General features: G+C 39.5%; 1 protein-coding gene across 1 annotated transcript in view; it reads right to left on the bottom strand.

Moving 5' to 3' along the window:
* Positions 1–23,383, bottom strand: part of LCOR (ligand dependent nuclear receptor corepressor) — a 56,793-nt gene that overhangs the window by 16,413 nt on the left and 16,997 nt on the right. The window contains exons 2-5 of the mRNA XM_081863869.1: positions 17,019–17,084; positions 16,528–16,607; positions 2,628–2,760; positions 922–1,209 (exon numbers count right to left, since the gene is read on the bottom strand). Of these exons, the coding sequence (XP_081719995.1) occupies positions 922–1,209; positions 2,628–2,760; positions 16,528–16,607; positions 17,019–17,084 (567 nt within the window). The remainder of the gene's footprint in view (positions 1–921; positions 1,210–2,627; positions 2,761–16,527; positions 16,608–17,018; positions 17,085–23,383) is intronic.

Raw genomic sequence — 23,383 nt, 5'->3', positions numbered from 1 at the left:
AAATCTGTGGATCTTGTTTAAAGCCCTTCACCAGAAGACACACTCTTATGTGTAGGGTAAAGGTAAAGGGACCCCTGACCATTAGGCCCAGTCTTGACCAACTCTGGGGTTGCGGTGCTCATCTCGCTTTATTGGCCAAGGGAGCTGGCATACAGCTTTCGGGTCATGTGGCCAGCATGACTAAGCCGCTTCTGGCGAACCAGAGCAGCACACGAAAACGCCGTTTACCTTCCTGCCGGAGCAGTACCTATTTATCTACCTGCACTTTGACGTGCTTTCGAACTGCTAGGTGGGCAAGAGTGGGGACTAAGCAATGGGAGCTCACCCCATCGCGGGGATTCAAACCGCCAACTTTCTGATCGGCAAGTTCTAGGCTCTGTGGTTTCACCCACAGCACCACCCGTCCCAATGTGTAGGATACCACATACTTAAAAGATGTCATACACAAAGAACTAAACACACAAAGAAAGTTACAATTGACATTAAGGACTATATTTTAAGTAAATAATACAGCCTTTACTAAGCGGCTGCTGTAAGACAATTTGAGTATTCAGCTCCAATTACAGGCATTCTGCTTATGAGCAAATTGCCAAAATACTTGCCAAGTGTGATTACAGGCACAATTCACTACATGGAGGCTGGAAGTACACTATCAAACCCATTAATTCAGCATAAGTAAATTTCCCAGAGAGTAAGTTTCTTTTCTGGCAGACCCAGCATCCATCTGGAATATGCTTAATAAAATGAGGGCACATAGCTGTTAGCACTTTCGCACCATTTTCAGCACAGCTTTTCTCCATTCCCTTATGCACTACTAATCAATCCATGCCTCTCTTCTTTCCGTTCTATGATTTACTTAGTCATTAATGGCCAGCAAATTGCAAATGGTTGCAAGGGGCTATGAACAGAAATGTGGCATACCTTGTTCGCTAGGATCCAACTGAGACTTTCTGACAGTGAGGTCCAAGGGCGAGTCCTGGTCAGCCATGAGAAGTTTGCTGAGCACAGGATTTTGAGCCGTTGCACCCACAGGGGATGAGGCTACCAGAGATGCTTTCAGCAGGCTTTGGTTCTTTGTGCTATTGGGCGAGCTGGAGTCCTGAGTAGAGCTAGTTTTTGAGGTATATTCAGCAGCAAACTGTCGAATCATCCGCTGCATGATCTCACGGGCCACTAGGGGAATGTTGGGGTCAGAGACCCTATGACTGTCTAAATGGTAAAATAAAATAAAAAAAATAAGAAGGAAGTTTTATGTAGAACAAATTTTAAAGCAAGACAACTTCCGATACTGAGGGTTGTGGGTTTTTTTAATTAAAAAAAGCTACAATATTTTAACATGCAATTGCAAGACAATAAAAAGGCACAGATCTTACATCAGGGGCTCTCTTAACAGCATCTTCAAGATCTGAGCAACTTATAGAATTGTGCACCCATTCCCTACAGCTCCCTCTCTTAACTGCATTTAAAAGAGCCACTATGTCTGCACCAGCTCCTTAAGATCACAATGCCCAATTTTTAACACAGAGAATTTAAAAATGATATAATACATTCACAAGAATGAAATAATTTATTCCATGCTGGAATGGGAAGAGGGAGGCAAATTAAGCATGCATTTCTTTGTACAGAGGTTTAAAGAATCACCTCCAGTATAACAGCCCTTTGCCAACATAAGACAGAGACCCTATGTATGTCCCCAGATAGAATTCTAGGTCTGCAATAATCTGCCCACCAAAATAAGCTGAGCTAAAGAGAAAGAACTAATAAATTATCAATGTCAATCTCATCTTAGTCAAAACTCTCTAGGTAGAATTAGACACACCATCTTAAATCCACAATTCCTCTTAGCTTCCCCACAACCACATGGATATAATATTTGCCTATTTACTGGTTCTGAGATAATATATCTGCGGTACTTTGAACACAAACTCTGCTGTGTAAATGCTATTATTAGTAACTCCCCAAAATTCTTCTCTTCCCACCAGTCCAGCTGCCTGAGAAATCTTGGGCACTACCAGGGCTTTTTTTCAGCTAGAACTCACCAGAACTCAGTTCCAGGTGGGTGTGATTGCCATTATAAGAGAAAAAGAGAAGTGTTCATGGCACCTCTTTTTCTAGAAAAAAAGCCCAAGGCACCGCTGCATGGAGACAAAATTTAGAGCACAAACTACCCAGAGGGTGGTGAGCCTTTCGGGCCCAGTGGGACAGAACTTTATCATCCCTCAACTCTGTGAGTCAACTTCTAACAGGTGGGTAGGACTGCCCAAATGTCAATCATCTAACATCACAGTAACACCAGCGGATTGATACATCAACATTGGGCCACAGGAGTCAGAGCACTCAGGAGATAGTTCAAAAGTCTTGTTCTTCCCTGTATGCAGCACTTCACAAATGCCAGAAAACCAGAACATTGTTGGGCCTCTGGGAAGTGCTTGGGAAGCATGTCAGGTGCAAGATATATTTAAAGGTGTCAACCAGTGTCCTTTTATAGATTATTTGTACAGATAAAAAACCTTGAGATTCTATGGAAATAATACATGGCTATCTCAAAAAAAGTATTTTAAAAAGATCAGTTAGCCAAGCATGCAAGCCAGTTAGAGTATTGATTTCATTCTTTCATCATGACCAACCTTTTCGATAAAAGACTGCATGGATAAATTCTTCCGCTTGCCTCTCGAACCGAGTGATTTTCGCTTGCTCTTGTCTAAGCAGAGCTTGGTGCCCAACTTCCAAAGCTGGCTCATCCAGACTGACTAAGTGTTCCTATGAAAAATATTTAATACAAATGTAAAAATATAAACACCTCTTCTTTTTTATGCTGACTTTAAAAAAACTGCTCACTGTAAAGCGGTGATACAATTTTATCTGATACAATTTGGAATATATGTCAGAATTTGTCAGCCATCTCTCACTGCTTAACATATAGGGCTGCACATTTATTAAGGAGCAGTTTCCACTAAACTCAGTGGCAGCTACATCTGAGTAAATATATTCAGGATCTTAATTCATCTTAAATGATGAATGCACCAACAAATTCACAATATTAAATACAAAACAAGAAAGGCAGAACCATCTTTGCATTATTTAATAAAATTTACCATATAAGGAAAAGTACTCAAAATTTTCACTTCAAACTGATCAAACACAGGGTTGTTCCAACCAAGGCATTGGGGGGGGGGTGAAATGGCAACCTGCCTGGCTGCTGACTGCAACAACTCCACATTATGTGAAGGGGCAGGGGAAAATTGGTTCAAAGAAAGTATGTGGGGGGATTATGTTGCCACTGCTGCTTTTACTACTAAGTTCTGTGCCCCAGTCTTGAAAATTTTACTACTTTCTCCTGCCCTCCAAAAAAAACTACTTCATTTTTATCCTCCCACCCACCTAAAAGTCCCTTTCCATCAAAACCTCTACCACACTCCTCATAAACTATATTTAGGGAGAGTACATGCAAAGTAGCTAAGGAAACTGATCAACACTGAGGTCAAATCACATGCCCGGTTAGGCATGTAGGTAACCTACCCATTTTCTGTCAAGGTTGAACTTAAATCTCCAGAGTCAATATTTTGTGAAAAAATGACTGTCTGAGAACCCAATCATAAGCACACAATGAACTTCAGTTTGTTAATGCTCTTACCCCTATTTAAGAAATTGGGAAATTTACATCTGAAATAGACCTCTTTAAAAGAAATCCCACATCAAGCACAGCAGTTTGTGAAATCACTAATACAGGAAACAGTTACAAAGTCCCTACTTTCCATATGCAACCACTAGATAGCACTCCTGGCCATGGTTGCCACCTGGCCTTTCCAAGAAGAAACCTGGATTCAAAAGATATTGCCAAGCAGCAAACCAGGTTCTTTAAGAGGAGTGTGATTACATTCAACAGGAATTTCCCCCTGTCTCCATTAAATCCCTGTTGATTAATTCTTATCCAAAATAGTCTGTAGGTATTTATGAAGGGTGAGGACAGATGCTGCTGGATCCAAAATAAATAAAAAATGTAGTTTGATGTTATCCACACGCAACTCTTTCCAATAGTCTAACCATCTGTGGTTTTTTTTTTTTTATAAATATTTATTAAGGTTTTTAAATATAAATGCACACATAATAAACAATCTTACTTCTTTTACAACAATTTCATCACTTCTTTGGACTCCCTCACGTCTCCCGCTCCCATTTACATCGTTAAAAAATTTTTCCAAACAAATTATCAACTTGTTTACAATCTCATGTCCACTCATTCAAATATAATCTAGCACTTCTTCCAAAATTTTTTTATATTTTCTTTAGTCTCACTTATCATCAAATTTAAATCTAGTTTAGTGGTGGCCAGTTTTTTATAATCTAGCATCCTTCTTAACATTCAACCAAATTACAATGTTTTTGTAGATACATCTTAAATTTCTCCCAGTCTTCCTCCATCTTCTCTTCTCCCAGATCACGGATTCTGCCGGTCATCTCGGCCAGTTGCATATAGTCCATCAGCTGCATCTGCCACTCTTCCAGTGTGGGTAGATCTTGAGTTTTCCAGTTTTTTGCAATGAGAATCCTTGCTGCCGTTGTTGCATACATAAAAAATGTTCGATCCTTCTTTAACACCTTCTGGCCGACAATACCCAGAAGGAAGGCCTCTGGTTTCTTTGTGAAGGTATACTTAAATACCTTTTTCAGCTCATTATATATCATTTCCCAGAAGGCCTTCACCTTAGGGCATGTCCACCAGAGGTGAAAGAATGTTCCTTCATTTTCTCTGCATTTCCAACATTTATTATCAGACGAATGGTATATTTTGGCAAGTTTAACTGGGGTCATGTACCATCTATATATCATTTTCATTACATTTTCCTTCAGAGCATTACATGCGGTGAAGTTCAGCCCAGTGGTCCACAACCTTTCCCAGTCCTCAAACATAATGTTATGCCCAATGTCCTGTGCCCATTTTATCATAGCCGATTTAACCATTTCGTCTTGTGTATTCCATTTTAGCAGCAAGTTATACATTCTAGATAGTACCTTGGTCTTTGGTTCTAACAATTCTGTTTCTAACTTCGATTTCTCCACCTGGAACCCTAACTTTTTGTCATTTTTAAAAACTTCTTTAATCTGAGCATAATGTAACCAGTCTCGCACCTTATCCTTCATTTTCTCCAAACTCTGCAATTTCCAATTGTCTCCATCTTTTTCTAATATTTCCCAATATTTTGGCCATTTGGCCTCCATATTGGGTCTTTTTCGGGCCTTAGCCTCCAGAGGTGAAAGCCACCTTGGAGTTTTATTTTCCAATAAGTCTTTATATTTTGTCCAGACATTAAACACTGCTTTCCTGACAATATGGTTCTTAAAGGCCTTATTGATCTTAACTTTGTCATACCATAAGTATGCATGCCAACCAAAAGCATTGTTAAAACCTTCCAGGTCCAGTACGTCAGTGTCTTCGAGAAGTAGCCAATCTTTTAGCCAGCAGAAAGCTGCGGCTTCATAGTACAACTTTAAGTCTGGCAGGGCAAAGCCCCCTCTTTCTTTCGCATCTGTTAATATCTTAAACTTAATTCTGGGCTTTTTGCCCTGCCAGACAAATTTAGATATATCTTTCTGCCACTTCCGGAAGCACTCCGTTTTATCCACAATCTGTAATGTTTGAAACAAAAACAACATTTTTGGCAATACATTCATCTTAATAGCAGCAATTCGGCCTAACAAAGAAAGCTTCAATTTTGTCCAACTATCCAAGTCTCTCTTAATTTCAGACCAACATTTTTCATAGTTGTCCTTGAATAGACTCAGGTTTTTTGCTGTTATGTTTACCCCTAGGTACTTTACCTTTTTAACCATAGTTAATTCTGTTTCTCTCTGAAACCGTTCTGACTCTATATCTGTCAAATTTTTTCCCAGCACCTTGGTTTTCTGTTTGTTTAATTTAAATCCCGCCACCCGACCAAAGTCCTGAATCAATTGTAATACTCTTTTCGTACTAGATTCTGGCTCCTGCTGGGTCAAAACTAGGTCATCTGCAAAAGCTTTAAGTTTGTATTGTTTCGCTCCGACCTCAATAGTCTAAGCATCTGAACCCAGTGACATTATAAACTATGGGAGCACATGTAAGTAGTTCCTGAATGTTATAGATGGAAATGGAAATGCTCAGTAGAGCCTCTCTTGTACTATAGTGAAGAGAATAACAAGATGGTGTGCTCACCCTAGTTTTGATGTACAGTAACAAAATAAGTGGAGGGGGGAGAAACACACCTCTTTCCATTTGTAGGTTCTCATAAATAATTATTTCACCCCACACAATATATAAAGAACATGAAATTTCTATAAGACAAGATGGTTTCTAGTAGATATAAACCTATCAGTGAGTATTAGACACAATACCTAAATGTTATGCTCATGTTCAAGAAGCAACATACCCTTCAGAATCAAAGTCTAGAACTGAAACAACAGGAGACACCCATTATCATTCTGTTCTGTTTCTGAGCTTCCTAGTTATTATTCACCATTGTTGGAAACAGAATGCTGAGCACAATTGAATGGACAGATCCATTTTTAGGTTCTTAATCCGAAAGGTCGTCAAAACATTGCCCTTCAACACACACACACACACACACACACACACACAATGGGAACAAAGAAAAAGAAAGGACTTTAAAATATATGATCAATGCCCATTAAGAGGTTGGGTATGAGGTAAAGTGTCTAGCATGTCTTAAGAAACACTCTCCCAAGTGCTTCAGGCCACTTATACCTTTAATATCCCACATAACTCCTTGCCAGAATTATGCAAAATAAGCAGCTTGGCTTAAGCTCTTCAACCTATGCATAATTTATAAAGGCTAAATAATTTTATTTTTTTCTTAGCACAATTTAGTTTACCTTGCTACCTGTTTGATTCAATTTTTAAAACAGAAGTGCTCACATGAATTTTAAGACCCTTCTTTATTCTGCTTTGTCTGAAAATCCATCCTTTCCTTACAGGTAAAAATACCTTGCATAGAACAAGGTACCTAATGTTAGTATATATCAGTAAAGAACTCACGGCACTTTTAAAAAAATACTTTCAGTAACACTGGCTTCATTGAATAGGGTTGCTGCTGTCCACATATGCCAACTGAATATGGTGTTATAGCGGTGAAGGACAAAAATGGATCGAAAAGCAATTGTAAGGAGGGAATAAAGAAGTGGATCAATTACAGTTAGGCACCAAATGTCTTCAAGGAATGAACCACCCTGTGTGCTGGTGTATAGCACACTGTCAAACATAGGCTAATAACACAAAACACAATAAGCTCAACAGTTCCGAAACATCAACCACCCTCAGACTAAGGCTAGGTAAGGTATTATGTAGCCCCAGCAAACCTTGGTACAAAAAAGCAAAGCAAAGGATATCTCATGTATCCAGATCACAGCAAGGGCTTACACCACTCTTGACCTATAGAACCACAATACATAGGACCACAAGAAAGAACTTGGCGATGCGAAACTTTAGTGAAAATGTACTGTACACAAACCCAAGGATAACAGGGTGCTGATAAAAAAAGTGCTACGGAAAACAAAGAAAAATAGAACATTTGTGAGTTCTGACTTTCCAAAGGAATTCTACAGTATTTATTCATGTCACACTTTCTTCCACAAGGCAATTCAACAGTGCATAGATAGGGTTCCCAAGTGCTTTCCCAATCAGGCACTGGCCAGAACCAATCCTACTTTAGCTTCAGCAAGGCTGTTGCAACATGTGCCCTCAAGCCATGCCCTAGGATCTGCATTAGGATTCTGGACACAAATGCCAAACAGAAATTTCAACTCTTGAGCTGAAACACAAGATGCAACACAAAGCACCAGCACTGGTAACCAAGGGAGGGGGAGGGCGGTTTAACACCAAAGTGTATCTTAACATACACCCAGAACAGGCATGGGCCAATGATCAGCACCAAGATCAGGAAATGTTTATACCCAGGTAAGTCCCCAATAGAAGCTACTAAAGGAATGCCAAGCACAAACAACCAAGGCCTTGGATTTCAAGCACTCTGCTCACTAGCGGTGCTTGATCTAACAACTCTATACTATCCTTTCTTGCATAATAAGCACAACCAGAAAATACACAGCAGATTAATCATGACTAAAGTAAACTATGACTGCCTACTGTAAACCACTTAGAAGTCTTTTGTTGTAGTAGACTGAAAATAAATGTTAAATAAATAAAAAATAACTTCAGTGCAATATGCTCCTCTGGAAAGATGCATACAGTCCCTAATATTAAATTTTCCAACATCTAAACCCCACCTCAATGAAGGAGAATATAAGGTGACCACAATGACAAGAGGAGCATGTATGGGTCATGGATTCCTCAGCGAGACTGATGGAATGGGGATACAGATTGAGGCTTTCTTGTGCACTGACCAATCCACTCCTTTGCAATGAACACACTTTATATATATATATATATATATATATATATATATATATGCAGGTTTTGGTGTCCTCGGGTGTCTTCCCGTGTAAAAGTTGGGGTGTCTAGGCGACGTTTCGACGAGGTCTCACTCGTCATCTTCAGGCTGGTGCTTTCGGCTTCTTGTTACTGGAACAGAGCTGGATCTCAGTGTTTGAGTTCCTATAAATACTGTAGAGGGGGTGTGGTGTATAGCCTCCAATGTTCTGGGCAGAGAGGAAGTTCCCAGGCTAGTGTGCCTTTTCTTCTTTTGTTCCTTAATTACTTGAGAGATATCTTGAGTGATTTCTTGAGTGATATCCTGAGTACCACTTAGGTGGGTCATTAGGTGTGGATTAGTTGTTAAAGTCTTTGTGTCTTGACCTCTTGAACTTTGTGAAGAGTTTTCCTGAGAAGATGGCTGTACTGTACTTTGTTGTGCTCTGGCTTGGCTTCGTGTATAGGGGCAGATTCCAAATTGCTCTTTAACACGGAACATCACCACAAGAGAATAATCATGGAAGCCATCGAGATAGAGAAACACCCTCACAACATGAACAAGCGTGACGACACATCCCGCTTGCCAGACATCTGGAAATTAGCCCTCCCCACAAAAACTGACACCAGATCCAGAGGCACACAGAACGCCAACACCAATCAACCACACCAGACCCAAACCCAGACCCTCTCCACAGATGAATTACAGACACCATCCAGTAGCCAATCCATGGTGGCACCTCCGGATGCTGCACCCCCCTGCAATCCCTACACAGACCTGGCTGACACAAGCCACAAAACCACAGCTCGCCCCTATACACGAAGCCAAGCCAGAGCACAACAAAGTACAGTACAGCCATCTTCTCAGGAAAACTCTTCACAAAGTTCAAGAGGTCAAGACACAAAGACTTTAACAACTAATCCACACCTAATGACCCACCTAAGTGGTACTCAGGATATCACTCAAGAAATCACTCAAGATATCTCTCAAGTAATTAAGGAACAAAAGAAGAAAAGGCACACTAGCCTGGGAACTTCCTCTCTGCCCAGAACATTGGAGGCTATACACCACACCCCCTCTACAGTATTTATAGGAACTCAAACACTGAGATCCAGCTCTGTTCCAGTAACAAGAAGCCGAAAGCACCAGCCTGAAGATGACGAGTGAGACCTCGTCGAAACGTCGCCTAGACACCCCAACTTTTACACGGGAAGACACCCGAGGACACCAAAACCTGCATTCCTGTACCCGTGAAAATCTACGAAAGCATATATATATATATATATATATATATATATATATATATATGAATGATTTGGTACCTATTTTTCTTTATAAAATAATCTGAAACCAGAGTATAACACAATAAAATGAATTAAAAATCAAGCAATCAATGAACAATAAAACACACATAGTTCAATAGCTATTTAGAAAGTGCAGTGACACAGATTCAACCCAAAGCCCAGGTGGTTAAGTAGGTCTTCAACTAGTGCTGAAAGCTAACAAGAGTTGCCACCAACCAATGTTTTCTTCTAGAAAAAAGGTGCCAGTACTCACCATGAAGTTGTTACATTAAGTGCCACATTTTTAAGCAGTGCTTTTCTTCTAGGAAAAAAGGTGCTGGTACTACATAACCTAAGCAAGGATGCTTCCCTACTTGGTACCACACAAACAGCTAAGATAGCCTGGAGAAGAAGTAATCCTTTGCATACTACTTGAAACCACCAGAAGAACTGAGAGAGCTGAAGCAGTTAATCCATTTACTTGACACTATTGGAGGTGGTTCAAGCGCAGGAACACTTCTCCTGCGCACCACCACGGACTTCACACATATCATATGTATGCAACAGTGCCCACAAAGGGATAACTGAGGCACTAACTGCCTTGCTGTAATAGCCACCAGAATGGAGTTTAACATCTTCCCAATGAGTAGTCACTCCTCATCAGTCATGATGATCTGGCAGCCCCTCATTCCAGCCTTACCTAGAAGTGCCAATTTATAGAATGTAGCCAAATAATTATTTTTATTTATAATCCACCAACTCATTTAAAAAAACCTAAGGTGGCGTACAGTTAAATCATTAAAACACCTTAAAATCTTAGGCTCATAAAATACAGAATGAATGGCCAACAGTGAAAATACAGGGGAAGATGGGAAATGAACACAAAGCGAAAGATGACCTGGGGATATGAGCATTCACTGACTCATTCCATCCACAATGGTCATTGAACTGTCAACCACTCCAACTAGTTTCCCCATCCTCTGTGGGACTTCACAGTTGAGGACACCAATAACTGCACTTGGAAACTTGTCATGAACAAACAAAATATTGCACCCAAATTTTGTGGTCCACTTGTATGATTAGTGGAACAGGGCCAACAAGACAAAGATAAGGAGTTAGTGGACAAAGATAGTGATTAGTGGAACAGGGCCAACAAGACAAAGATCAGGAGTTGAGGTTGGGATGTTGCTCTCACAGAGCTAGGCGCTCACCCCACTGTCTCAAATAAACTGCCTTTCTGCTACCTCTATCATTTACCATCTGAAACTGTTGCCAGCAAGAAATCTATTCAGCATATTGCACTTGTACAAAAACATTATCAGTGGCACCAGCATCATCTAAGAATGAGCTTATGCAAACCATACCCATATACTCCCAGGAACAGCCTAAATATCCTAGAGTCTCAAGTGTAATACACAGAATCTACACCTAATATGCTATTCTGCAAGGCATGGATGACCAACTGGCTAGACTGCTGATGCAGGCAAACTGCCAATGGCATGTACGAACTCTGCTAAACTATCTGCACTGGCTGTCCATTTGCTACTGGGACCAGGTTCCAGGCTCTTGTGGTAATATATAAAGCCCTGAACAACTCGAGTCCAGGATACCTTAAGGACCACCAGAGCGCTTATATCCAAACTCAATCATTAAGATAATCCAGAGGAGCAATTAGTTGTTCTCTGAGTTACAGAGGTCCAACTGGCTTCAACCAGAGGGAATTTAGTGTTGCCAGGCCCATGCTGTAGAATATTCTTCCACCAAAGAAACAGGAGGCATCCTTGCTACTGACTTTCGGGTGTCTCATGAAGAGCTTTTTATGCTGACAGGTTTATGAAGTTATTTAAACTTTCCTGATTAGCCAGTCATTTTAATGATTACTATTGGGGGTTTTTTGTTTTCATGGCATGTTATGTTTTATTGTATATACTGTTGTACATCATCTTGATATTTTATGAGTTGGCAGTATATAAATATTTCTATAAATAAAAATGATAAAAGCAATGCAAAGCAACACCATTATCGCACAGCATAGCCATCTGCAATGCAGACACTTTGGTTACAATCTTAACACCCTATCACTGATCTATGACAGAATCTCTGTGAAACAGGCATCATCATTGCCTCTTGTCTAAGAGAAGGAAAGAGTACAAAAATGGTTCCACATATGCAATAAGGAAACTTCTGCTAAGCTTGGACACTTGTAGATCAAAATGAGCACTCCACACAGATCCCTATTCAGCTTCTTAAACATGACATGGGACTGATCTACTTCCCTCAGTGGACTCAGGCATAACTGTACAAAGGGACATGGAGTACAGACAAGAAGTACATGCATGCCATCAAAGTTTCTTAACACCTACCAAAATAGCTAAAATGTATAAGACAAAAACAAATCTGTGCTGGAGGTGTGGTAAAACAGAGGGGACACTTATACATGTTTGGTGGACCTGTGAAAAAATCAACATACACAGTGTATGATGAGCTTAACAAAATGTTTAAGTATAACTTTATGAAAAATACAGAAGCTTTTCTACTAGGGATAACGGACACAGACATAGCAAGAGATGATCAGAAAATATTCCTTGATGCCACAGGAGCAGGATCCTAATTGCTGAAAACTGGGAAAAAGAAACTGTGCCAACAAAAAAGGAATGGCAAGATAAACTGTTAGAGTATATTGAACTGGCTAGATTAACAGAGGCAATTAGAGATCACACTAGACAAGTTTCAAAAAGCATGGGGGGAAATGCAGAGAATACTTCACAAAACAGTGCCCTAAAATACATACCTGGGCTTGTTTTGATGAATGTCTGCAGGAGACGTTGTGGATATGTAAGTTATAATTATAAAAATCTTAATAATTATTCATAAAGGACACAGTTTATAAGAATAAATAAGGAGGCCAGATACGAGATAAAGGAAGTCTTTTATTTGGTTGTTTGTATTGTTGTATGTTATGTTCACTGTGAGGTGGGGGTGGGGGGGTTGTGTTATGTTGTAAATAAAATTCCAATAAAAAAAACAAAGTTTCCCCATAAAATATATAAAATGAATATAGATAATAAAAAGGAATTAAGGCCAAATAGAAATTTTTGAGAGTTTTGATATTTTGTATCTGACAAAGAGAAAAAATGATACCTTGATGTTAGTATTTATTGATTTATCCCCTGCCTTTTTCTCTGACGGAACTCAAGGCAGCTTACAGATAAAAGTAAGAACTGCTAAAAACATAACAATCATTTAAAAAAATGAAACATCAGTAGAATTAAAACTATATACATATATAGAATCTGTTAAAATCGTATCAATAATTACAACACAGCACCAGCTCTTTCATTAAAACAGTCAGTTCACAAAAACATGTTGAAGCAAGGAACTCTTCACCTGCAGGCAGAAATACAACAAGGAGCGAGCCAATGTAGCTTCTCTAAGGAGGGAATTCCAAACTCTGGGAGCAGCCACTGAGAAGGCTTCCCTACCAAGTGCGCCTGTGAGGGTGGCAGAACTGAGAGAAGAGCCTCCTCTGAAGTTCTCATATGAACCCAGGAAGGTTCATCTGAGGGAATACAGTCTTTCAGATAGCTTGGACCTAGGCCCTGTAGGGCTATAGGTTGTAACCAGCACTTTGAATTGTGCCTGGAAACAGACTGGTAGCCAGCGGAGCTGTTATAGTAAGGGAGACATATGCTTCCTATAACCAACCCTGGGCCCCAATCTGGCTGCAGCTCTTTGAGCCAGTTGAAGTTTGCAAAGTGTAGTGTGTGTTACAGGCATCCAAATGGGATGTAACTAAGGAGTATATCACTGTGGCCAGTGATCAAGGGGTACAGTTGGCACACAATCTTTAACTGTGCAAATGCACTTCTTGCCCCTACAGAGACCTGGGCATCCAGGCCCAGGGCTAAGTTCAAGAGCACACCGAAACTGCAAACCTGTGTCTTCAAGGAAGTGTTACCCCCATTCAGCACAGCCTGAATCGCTGTTCCCTGTTCCGCCTTCCGAATGACCACTACTGTCTTGTCTGGATTCAGTTTCAATTTGTTCACTGTCACCCAGTCCATTACTGATGACAGGCACCATTTTAGAACCAAGACAGCTTTCTTGGATTTAGGTGGAAAGGAGAAATAGAGCTGGGTGTCATCAGCATACTAGTGACACCGAGCCCCCAAACTCTAGAAACCTCTCCCAGCAGTTTCATGTAAATGTTAAATAACAGTATAGAACCCTGAGGAACCCTGCAGGTCAACAGCCAAGACATCAAACCGAAGTCCCCCAGCATCACCTTCTGTTTTTGCTGCCCCTCCAGGAAGGGACCCACTGTTAAAGAGTGCCTCCAAGTCCCATTCCAGCAAGGCAGATCTAATCAATCTCCTCCACTCAAACTGAGGTGCCACCACACACTCTAGAACCTTGCCGAAAAATGGGATAAAGCAGGTTGGAAAAGTTTTCTTTTAAAAAACAAAAAACAAAAGTCATATTATATTTAATGTTACATTTACACTGACAGTTTACCTTAAAATAAGTGTTCTGTGCTCATCTAAAATACAAAACTAATTATAGAGCTCCTACCAAATATATTTCTATTTTTAAAACTCTTTTATGTATATTCTGGGGAAAAACACCTTTCTTATCAGGACATTCATCCCTCCAGATTTTCCTCAAATGTCTTATTATCTAACAGTGATATCCAATGCAGTGCTCACACAAGAGGGCTTCTCCTTTCTCTCCTCCCCTTGCAACCTCTTATAAACCCCCAATCTTTTTCAGAGGGGTTTGAGACACTCTCCAGAGCAAATACAGAGGCAGTAGGGGGAGAAAAGAAATCAGAAATCCTATTCTGCAAGCAGATGAATATATTGGATGTTGTCCTAAAGTTATGCTTGTCAGAGCTTTTGTCTATAAGTGCCTTGTTGAATTGTCTCTCCATCACCTGAGAGAAAATACATTTAACAAAGCTCAAAAGAAAATTGCAATCATAACTTAGGATGGCAACTGCATAGTAACACTAGCCATGTAACATATCAACCCAGCTTAAATTTATTTTATCTAGCATTCATTTTTCACAGGACAAAAACAATCTGCAACTTTAGAACTGAGCTAAAAGACCAAATGTTCAATACCTTCAGCATGACTGAGTAAAGGTAAAGGTAAAGGGACCCCTGACCATTAGGTGCAGTCGCGGATGACTCTGGGCTTACAGCGCTCATCTTGCTTTACTGGCCGAGGGAGCCAGCGTACAGCTTCCGGGTCATGTGGCCACGATGACTAAGCCGCTTCTGGCAAACCAGAGCAGCACATGGAAACGCCATTTACCTTCCCACCAGAGCGGTACCTATCTATCTACTTGCACGTGCTTTCGAACTGCTACGTTGGCAGGAGCAGGGACCGAGAAACGGGAGCTCACCCCATCGCAGGGATTCGAGCCGCTGCCCTTCTGATCGGCAAGCCCTAGGCTTTGCGGTTTACACCACAGCGCCACCCACAGGGACACAGCAAATTCATATCCATCTTCCTGAAAACAGATTAATATTTGCTGCATAAGGACATAAATCAGGGGTCTCCAAACTTTATGAGCCCCAGGACCATTTCACAGAAGAACAGGCAATGCCCAGGACCCTCCAAAAACAGGCCAAAGACACCTACATGGTCACAGAGACACACACACACCAAAACAAACAAAATGCAGGCCAAAGAAAAAGCAGGCAACTTTTCCCCAAACAAAACAATTATCAGTTTTTTAAAAATTAAATATTAGGCAGGGCAGCGGGTCTTGGCAGGCACCAAGGAGGTGTCTGAGGGCACCACAATCCCCACACTTTGGACCCTACATGCATCAGCTTAAGTGCCTGCCTAATGCTATAATAGCCATATGTGGATTCAGAATGGAAACAAGAACGAATTAGGTACTTGATTGCATTAGGAACTTGCAGTGAGGTGAGAAGTGCCATAAGCATAGTGCTGTTCCTACACTTAAAATTAGGGTCACTAACATCTGCTTTCCAAGCAGTCCACATTCTGATCTGCCTAGATTACAAAATACTTTCTTCTCCCCACTTTAATAATGATACAAAAAAGGACAGTGGTGGTGTGTACAGTGTGCAGATACTTCCAAAAACAGCAAGGCACTTGTCGCTCCTCTAGACATTGGACTCCGCAAGTAACTGCAGTATCTCCTGAGTTTACTGACAAAGGTGCATAGCTTATTTAAAGATTAGTAGAAAAGCTTGTGAATGTAGTACACAGTCCACTATGCCAAGAAAAGAAGGTGCAAAGCTAATAATATCTATTGGTAATTGTGGATTAATGTGTGCAGAGAATGAAACAGCTGCCATCAGACTGAACTCTACCCACATGCTAGATACGTATACAAGAACCACAACCAAGTAATGAAGTTAGATTCTGGCAGATATAGCTTTCTGTTGTTCTTATGGCACAACTTCATTGCAGTGAAGCAACAGATCTCCACAGAGTGCACATAGGAAAAATGACTCTATATTGCAATCACAGACAAAGTGACATGCTAGGCAGCTCCTATAGACTGAACCTCACAGTTGGCAACCACTGAAGGAATTGAGTACCATTTGCCTTCACATACAACATAGAATTTAAGCACCCCTTCACAATACAGATTCCTCTAAATAGGAAATGAGTAAAAGGAAAAGACCTCCACTGCCCAATTTTCTTTTTCCTTTGTTCGATGTCCTTTTACTTTAAGGAAGCAAATGTAGGTTCCTCTACCCATTACTATTTTTGCCAAACTAAAGCCAGATAAAAACCCAAATCCTTTTTAAAAAAAAGACTGAGCATATTTGCTTTGTTACCTTCACTTTCTCTCGTCTCAAACAGCAGAAAAGACAATTTTCATCAAAAGACCAATCAGAGACACCTTCAGGCTCAAAGTCTGTGAAGAAGAAGAAGCCGTTACTTCATATCTATAAAGACCACAACTTGCTTATGGCTAAAGCTCATTCCCAATTCACTACATGATTTAGAAGACACTTGGTGAAATTCAGAAAACACAAATTTGAATTCTGTCATGCTTTTAATTCCACAATGTTACAAAAGTATAATATTTGCCTACACACAAAGCTGATTTTCCTAAGCAACACCAAAACCACTGCCAGTTATACAGAGATGAAGGCATGCTCATTAGTAATTTTAGCCAATATGAAACTAACTGTGAGCATTGCCTGGGGGGAGGGAAAAAGCACAAATCACCAAGGTAACATACATTTTCTAGAGGCAGAGCAGAGGTTGATTTTGTCATTAGAAATGCAGATCAAGGCAAAAAAAGGGGGGGTAGATGTAATACCTTTAAACAAACTCAGATCTTTTAATAATTCAGGTCCAAACAGCCCTTCTAGAATACTTTCAAATCCTAAAAGCAAAGAAAGAATAGTTAGCTTTCTCTATAATATATGTTACTGTCAGAATATTGAAAATGGTTCTTTATTCATCTGTTCCTTGGATGCTTTTATGCAATGAACTCAAGGCCTCCTGGTCAATCATGACAAATAAATTGGGGGAGGAGAAATGAGCCTTTATGTATATTATCTTTAAGAGTTACACTAAATAACTATATTAATAATTAAGAAGTATATAGTAGAAAAAATGGAAATGTTTGTGTATCAATTGAATTAATTTTTCCACAAAAATCTACCACTCTTTTTAGGTTATAAAAAATATGTATTTTTGCCTCATCTTATTGATCACATTTTAAAGCAAAGATTTTGAACTTCAAGCCTTAGTATTTCTTAGAAAAAGGAAAGCCACTAAGGTGCAAAGGAAACAGCAAAACACAGTGTGCATGCATTGTGTATGAGCTTGTTTATTACAGAGAAGATTTTCTATGCCTTTTTAAAGAGTGCAGTCTGTTTGTGTTCTAAAAGATTCTACCACCACCACCCAATTATTGCCACTATTTGTAAATGTAAATTTAGTGTTAATCTAAAACATGGCTTGCAGCTAAAGAGATAGCCAAACTAGCTACCCGTTACCCATACCATAAGGAAAGGGGCACATTCTAGAAAATAAACCAGGGACATTTTAGGAGACATTTGTTAATTCTGCCAGAGTTTGCTCTGAAAAATAAGACACATTTTTGGGATTTTGTAGTACAATTTCCACATATACTTAACAGTACTGTACTTGTGTAATTTCTACTTTTACTACAATATTTGAAGTCAAGAAAGAAAATGAATTTTTTTCAAGAAAGCCTTGAAAAAAAGCAATGCAACAGCTATTTTTGGAGTCACAATAGAGTGCAATATAGGGCAATTTTGCTTTAGAGATGCATGACTCTCTCTCTCTCTCTCCAACAAGCTTCGCAACGCAGTGGTTGTACTTTCATTTATAAAGTATACACAAGAACCATATTGCAAATTTGGATGTGTTACAGTCATTAGCTATCAGATGTAAAACTTAAAACACACTGCTAACAGAAGCATCTCTTGATCAATGTTGATCAGCTAACAACAAATCTATCAGGGTGAAGCACAAACACAGAAGAGACAAAAATACAGAGAAAAGAAGGGAGAAGTGTAATAAATATACATGTGTGTAATGCAATGAGCACACAATAAGCCAAAATACAATGGATGCAGCTGGACATCATTATCTTACAGTTACTCTGCTAACTTTTAAAAGTTACAAAGCAAAACTGACAAAAATATGTCACAGTCAAGTCTGGGGAAACATCATTACTAAGAAAAAGTTAAAATTCTAAAAGATTATCTGTATATTATGCACATGTTTGCAACAGAGAACCGTTTGCTTTATTATTATAAAAAATAAAAGCCAGAGAAGAATCTGTGAAATGCAGAAATGGCAAGCAGAGAGACGTCCCTTCCTGCAAATGGCAACTATTTATTTATTTTTAAAGAAAAAAGTGTTGGGGCACTCTTGCACATATGCATGTAACATGTAGATGTTATATAAATATTTGTAACTCAATAAACAAACAAGTCATGGCCTGTTTCTCCACCTGCTCTTGCCTCATGCCTTTGTAACTTGGTGAGTGAGGTGGGGTGGGGTGGCAAAACAAAGCATTGTTAAGTGAGGCTATAGAGTATGGACATAATATGAAAGCATAGCCCAAAAAGAAACCATGGTTAGTCTCTTGGGTTGGGTCTGCAAGTTCAGCAAACCATAAAGGTAAAGATAAAGGATCCCTGACAGTTAAGTCCAGTCGCGAACAACTCTGGGGTTGTGGCGCTCATCTCACTTTACTGGCCGAGGGAGCCGACACTTGTCCGCAGACAGTTTTTCCTGGTCATGTGGCTAGCAATGACTAAGCCGCTTCTGGCGAAACCAGAGCAGTGCATGGAAATGCCATTTACCTTCCCGCCGGAACAGTACCTATTTATCTACTTGCACTTTGACGTGCTTTCGAACTACTAGGTTGGGAGGAGCTGGGGCCAAGCAATGAGCGTTCACCCATCGCAGGGATTTGAATTGCCGACCTTCCAATCAGCAAGCCCTAGGCTCAGTGGTTTAGACCACAGCGCCATCCATGTCAACAAACCATACCTAGGCTAAACAAAGCATTGCTTTACATTATATGCAAAGCAGGCCAAATATTATTAAGTTCTACTTATACACGCATGTAATTTTGTTCCTGTTCATTATTCCATGGTGACATCCTATGTTACTCTAAATTATAAAATACTTCCACTATTCAATAAAATCATTTTTGTTTATTTTCCTGCCTCAATCAATGGTTTTGTTAGCTTTGCCAATAGCCTGCTTTCCAAAGCTTGCAATACCATTGTTCTATCAAGATTTACTTATGTCTTCCAGTTTCTCACAATGATCTACAACTTGCTGGTGAGATAAACAGTAACATTTCTTTGTATGGCATAGTTTTGTTCTGCCCTTCAAATCACCTGGTAGTTTGGGCGTACATCTATGCATTGCCCTAATATTTTTACACACAGAAAAAAATGCCAGAAATTGTTTTTTCCATCACATGTGTTAGAACATTGCCACTTCTAGGCATCCTCTGTAACACTGAGGGCTTGGCAAACTGTATATGTGGCGTATTTCTAATGGTGTTAAATATCATCTGTGATTTTGACTGCATTCTAATCTTTGTTGACACAGATTTAAAGGGTCTTTTAGTCCATAGATTCCCATTGTTCTCCTTGTAGTTGATCCCCCATGTCTTTTCTCCCTATAGCCACTATACCTTCTGTTGTGTCGTAGATTATTTTACTATTCTTCTATATATGAAACCATCCCTATATGCTTAGTAGTTGTTCATATTCTATTACAAGTCTGATTGCATCTGCGCTTACTTTAATGTCAGAGGTAAAACTAATTTGTAGTCAGCTACTTTATATTTTACAATTGTTATTTAAATGGCTATCCTGGTTTTTTGTTTGTTCAGGTATATTAGTCTCCTAACCTGTATAGGTCCTTAACCTCTCTATCTTCATATTGCTGATTCTTTTCCTGATAGAATAGCAGGCAATATAAAAATGGGATAAGCTGAAATATACCCAGGGATATTTTTTAAAACCATTCCCTTCCCCATAATTGTAATGTTAACAGGATAAATGGATAGTGTATTCTGCTGATGTTATTTTATCCGTTATCTGGGATATCTATTGTTTTCCTACATCTCTTTCTGTACCATTGCTATCAGAAGCTTTAGTTGGTATGCTGCATCAGACCATCCAAAATTAGATATTCCTAAATCACTTTATGTTTGTTTTTCTTCTAAATCCATGCACTCCCCTCCCCTCCAAAATGTATACATGAAATTAGCAGCTTTTGCTAGGTTTTTAATTTCTCAAGAATATAAACTGGAAAAACTGGGTGGGGTAGACAAAAAGCTTGGATACAAAAGCATGTAATGTGTAGTTAGTATCTAAATGTTACTACTTAAGATTACAGTCTGTTTAGTTCTGTGCAAGGCTGAATGCTTTAAAAAACACACCCATACCTCTTACAATATCTGTAATAGTAATTACCAATGATTCATGTCCCATGGAGTTTGCTATGAATGCAATAGAAAATTCACAATGTCTGCCAAGTGGGTTACACAGCCTGGACAGTATAGAATCCTACCTTGTTCACTGTTCTCACCAATGGTAATGCCACTTGATTTTTATTAATATTAAATATTAGATTTAACAGTTGCATAGCAACAGCAGAAGAGCTTATATGTAATACTTGTCACCAAAAATGCCAAATAAGGCAAGAATGAATATATTCAAAAATTATTTTAAAGGACTTGGCATAATGCAGCAGCAAACAACATGCAGCAAGAAGCAACACAGAAATGAAGGGCTATGACCTGCCTGTTACTTTCAATCACTTAAGAGTCCATAAAAAGCATGCGCTTGTATCGGCAACAAATACCCTGAAAAAGATCTTGAAAAATGAGATCCTGGCTAGTTTTTACTAGGATTTGTCTCAATCACTCTTAGGATATAGGAGAGAACATTCCTTTCTCCAATGATATTTTCCTTCCTTCCCTATTTGACAGATTATGTTTTCTCTATATTTCAAAGGAAAAGAATTAACATGGCTGTCTGCTAAATTCCTGTATTCATACCTTCATCATTCACATGCATGTTTGATCATTTACAGCTGCTGAAGAGAAGCAGTCGTACAACAGTGACAAGCATAAGAGCTCAGGAATTGTAAGAGACTCAGGATGTTTCAAATTTGATATTTTTCACAACATTTCACAACTGATTTTACGTATGAAGACTTGGCAATAAGAGAAGGCCATTTACAATGAAAAACAGGCTTGCTGATGTTTTCATTCTACAAAAATGAGTAAGGGTACCTGGATTTTCTAAAAGTTTCCTCTACAACAAATTAGCTATTATTTACTACAGAAGGACTACTGATTGATTATTGTAAGAGTTGCTTGAAAGGAAACTGTATCTTGATGCATGCATATACACACATTTTCTTGCACTTTGGATGTAATAATAATAACAATTTCTTATTTGTACTCAGCCACTCTGGGCAGCTTCCAACAAAGATTAAAAATACATTAAAATGTCACACATTAAAAACTTCCCTAAACAGGGCTGCCTTCAGATGTCTTCTAAATGTCAGGTAGTTGTTTATCTCTTTGACATCTGATGGGAGGGTGTTCCACAGGGCGGGCACCAGAAGCCCCTCTGCCTGGTTCCCTGTAGCTTTGCTTCTCGCAGTGAGGCCCTTGGCCCTTGGCTTTGCTTCTCACACTGGACCTCAGTGTCTGGGCAGAACGATGGGGGTGGAGATGCTCCTTCAGGTATACTGGGCCAAGGCCATTTAGGGCTTTAAAGGTCAGCACCAACACTTTGAATTGTGCTCAGAAATGTCCTAGGAGCCAATGTAGGTCTTTCAGGACCGGTGTTATATGGTCTTGGCGGCCGCTCCCAGTCACCAATCTAGCTGCCACATTCTGGATTAGTAGTAGTTTCTGGGTCACCTTCAAAGGTAGCCCATTAAGCATTCTTATTTCAAACTAAATGGATCTTGGTTTTTGAAAAACAACTTAAAACAATTTGCATAGTTAAATTTGGTAATAAATAAAATTCACTGTGGGGTGGGGGGGTGAGTGTGCAGGTGCATATATGCACCTAGAATATGAAAACTGGACATTCCCCCTATTAACTAACCTTGTATTTTAGGCTAATGGTTTAATGACCTGCTTCCCTTCTTTGATAATTAAATCTTTTGGAAAATTTTGATGTACACATGCACACACACACACTGCATCATGTAGGCTAAAACAAACACAGTTCCTTTAGCTTTTCCTTGTGTAATGTGTTGCATTATCATCTTCAGAGCTTAACACAGTTCAGCACAGAATCTAGGCTGGCCCTGGTCTTTTGAGTCCAATTCATCACACTGAAGACTCATAAACCCTAAAATATCTCTCAATTGCTTTACTTAGCCAGTTATCTCTTATTGCATACCCTGGCTTTACATAGCCATTTGTCTAGTCACCTGTAATGAGCAAACACTATAAAAAGAGGGAGATTGAGTACCTACACAAGTTCACAATGGAAATAGGATTTGTGGCACAGAATAAAATGCTCTATTACAGCCCTTTAGAGACTAGACAGAAAGCCCTCTGAGTCCTAGAACCGCTTCTACTGCTCCTGGAGTGTTCCCTAGCCACTGAAGAGCAGAAACAAAGCAGCTTAGTCCTTTCCTTCCAAACTTCATACAAGAAGTCTCAAATGTCTGTCAAGAAACACTGTTTTTGCCTGGGTTTCACATGAGAGACTGCATGTGAGCCAGCCAGCCTGTTTCCTTTCCAGAAAAGTGAGGATTGGAATGCTAGCAAAGCCAGGGAATATGAGCCTAGGTTTGCTTCTCAGAACGTGTTGTGTCATAATGTGTTCTCAGTGATGTGGAGTAGATGGCAAAGGCAGCTGCAAGAAATTAATGGACTTATCACTGGTTCTTTCAAACTGTACAGAATACAGAACACCTTTAGGTATATGACTCAAACTAGTAATCTGCTATAATATTACTCTTACAAAGTTGCAGTAAGAGCTTTGTGCTACTATTCTTGCTTCTCACTTGCCTCAGATTACTCAGTCTTCTGTATCAAGTGGAATAAACTCACAAATTTTTGATACACTTACACACTCACATTCAAAGAACTAACATGCAAACAGGTAGAAAAGGTTCTTTCCTTTCATATATTTTCTGAAGACC

This window comes from Podarcis erhardii, assembly GCF_964252035.2.
Source record: "Podarcis erhardii genome assembly, chromosome: 5".
Classification (NCBI taxonomy): domain Eukaryota; kingdom Metazoa; phylum Chordata; class Lepidosauria; order Squamata; family Lacertidae; genus Podarcis; species Podarcis erhardii.
The sequence above is the reverse complement of the archived record's forward strand: the minus strand, read 5'-3'. Positions and strand labels throughout refer to the sequence as shown.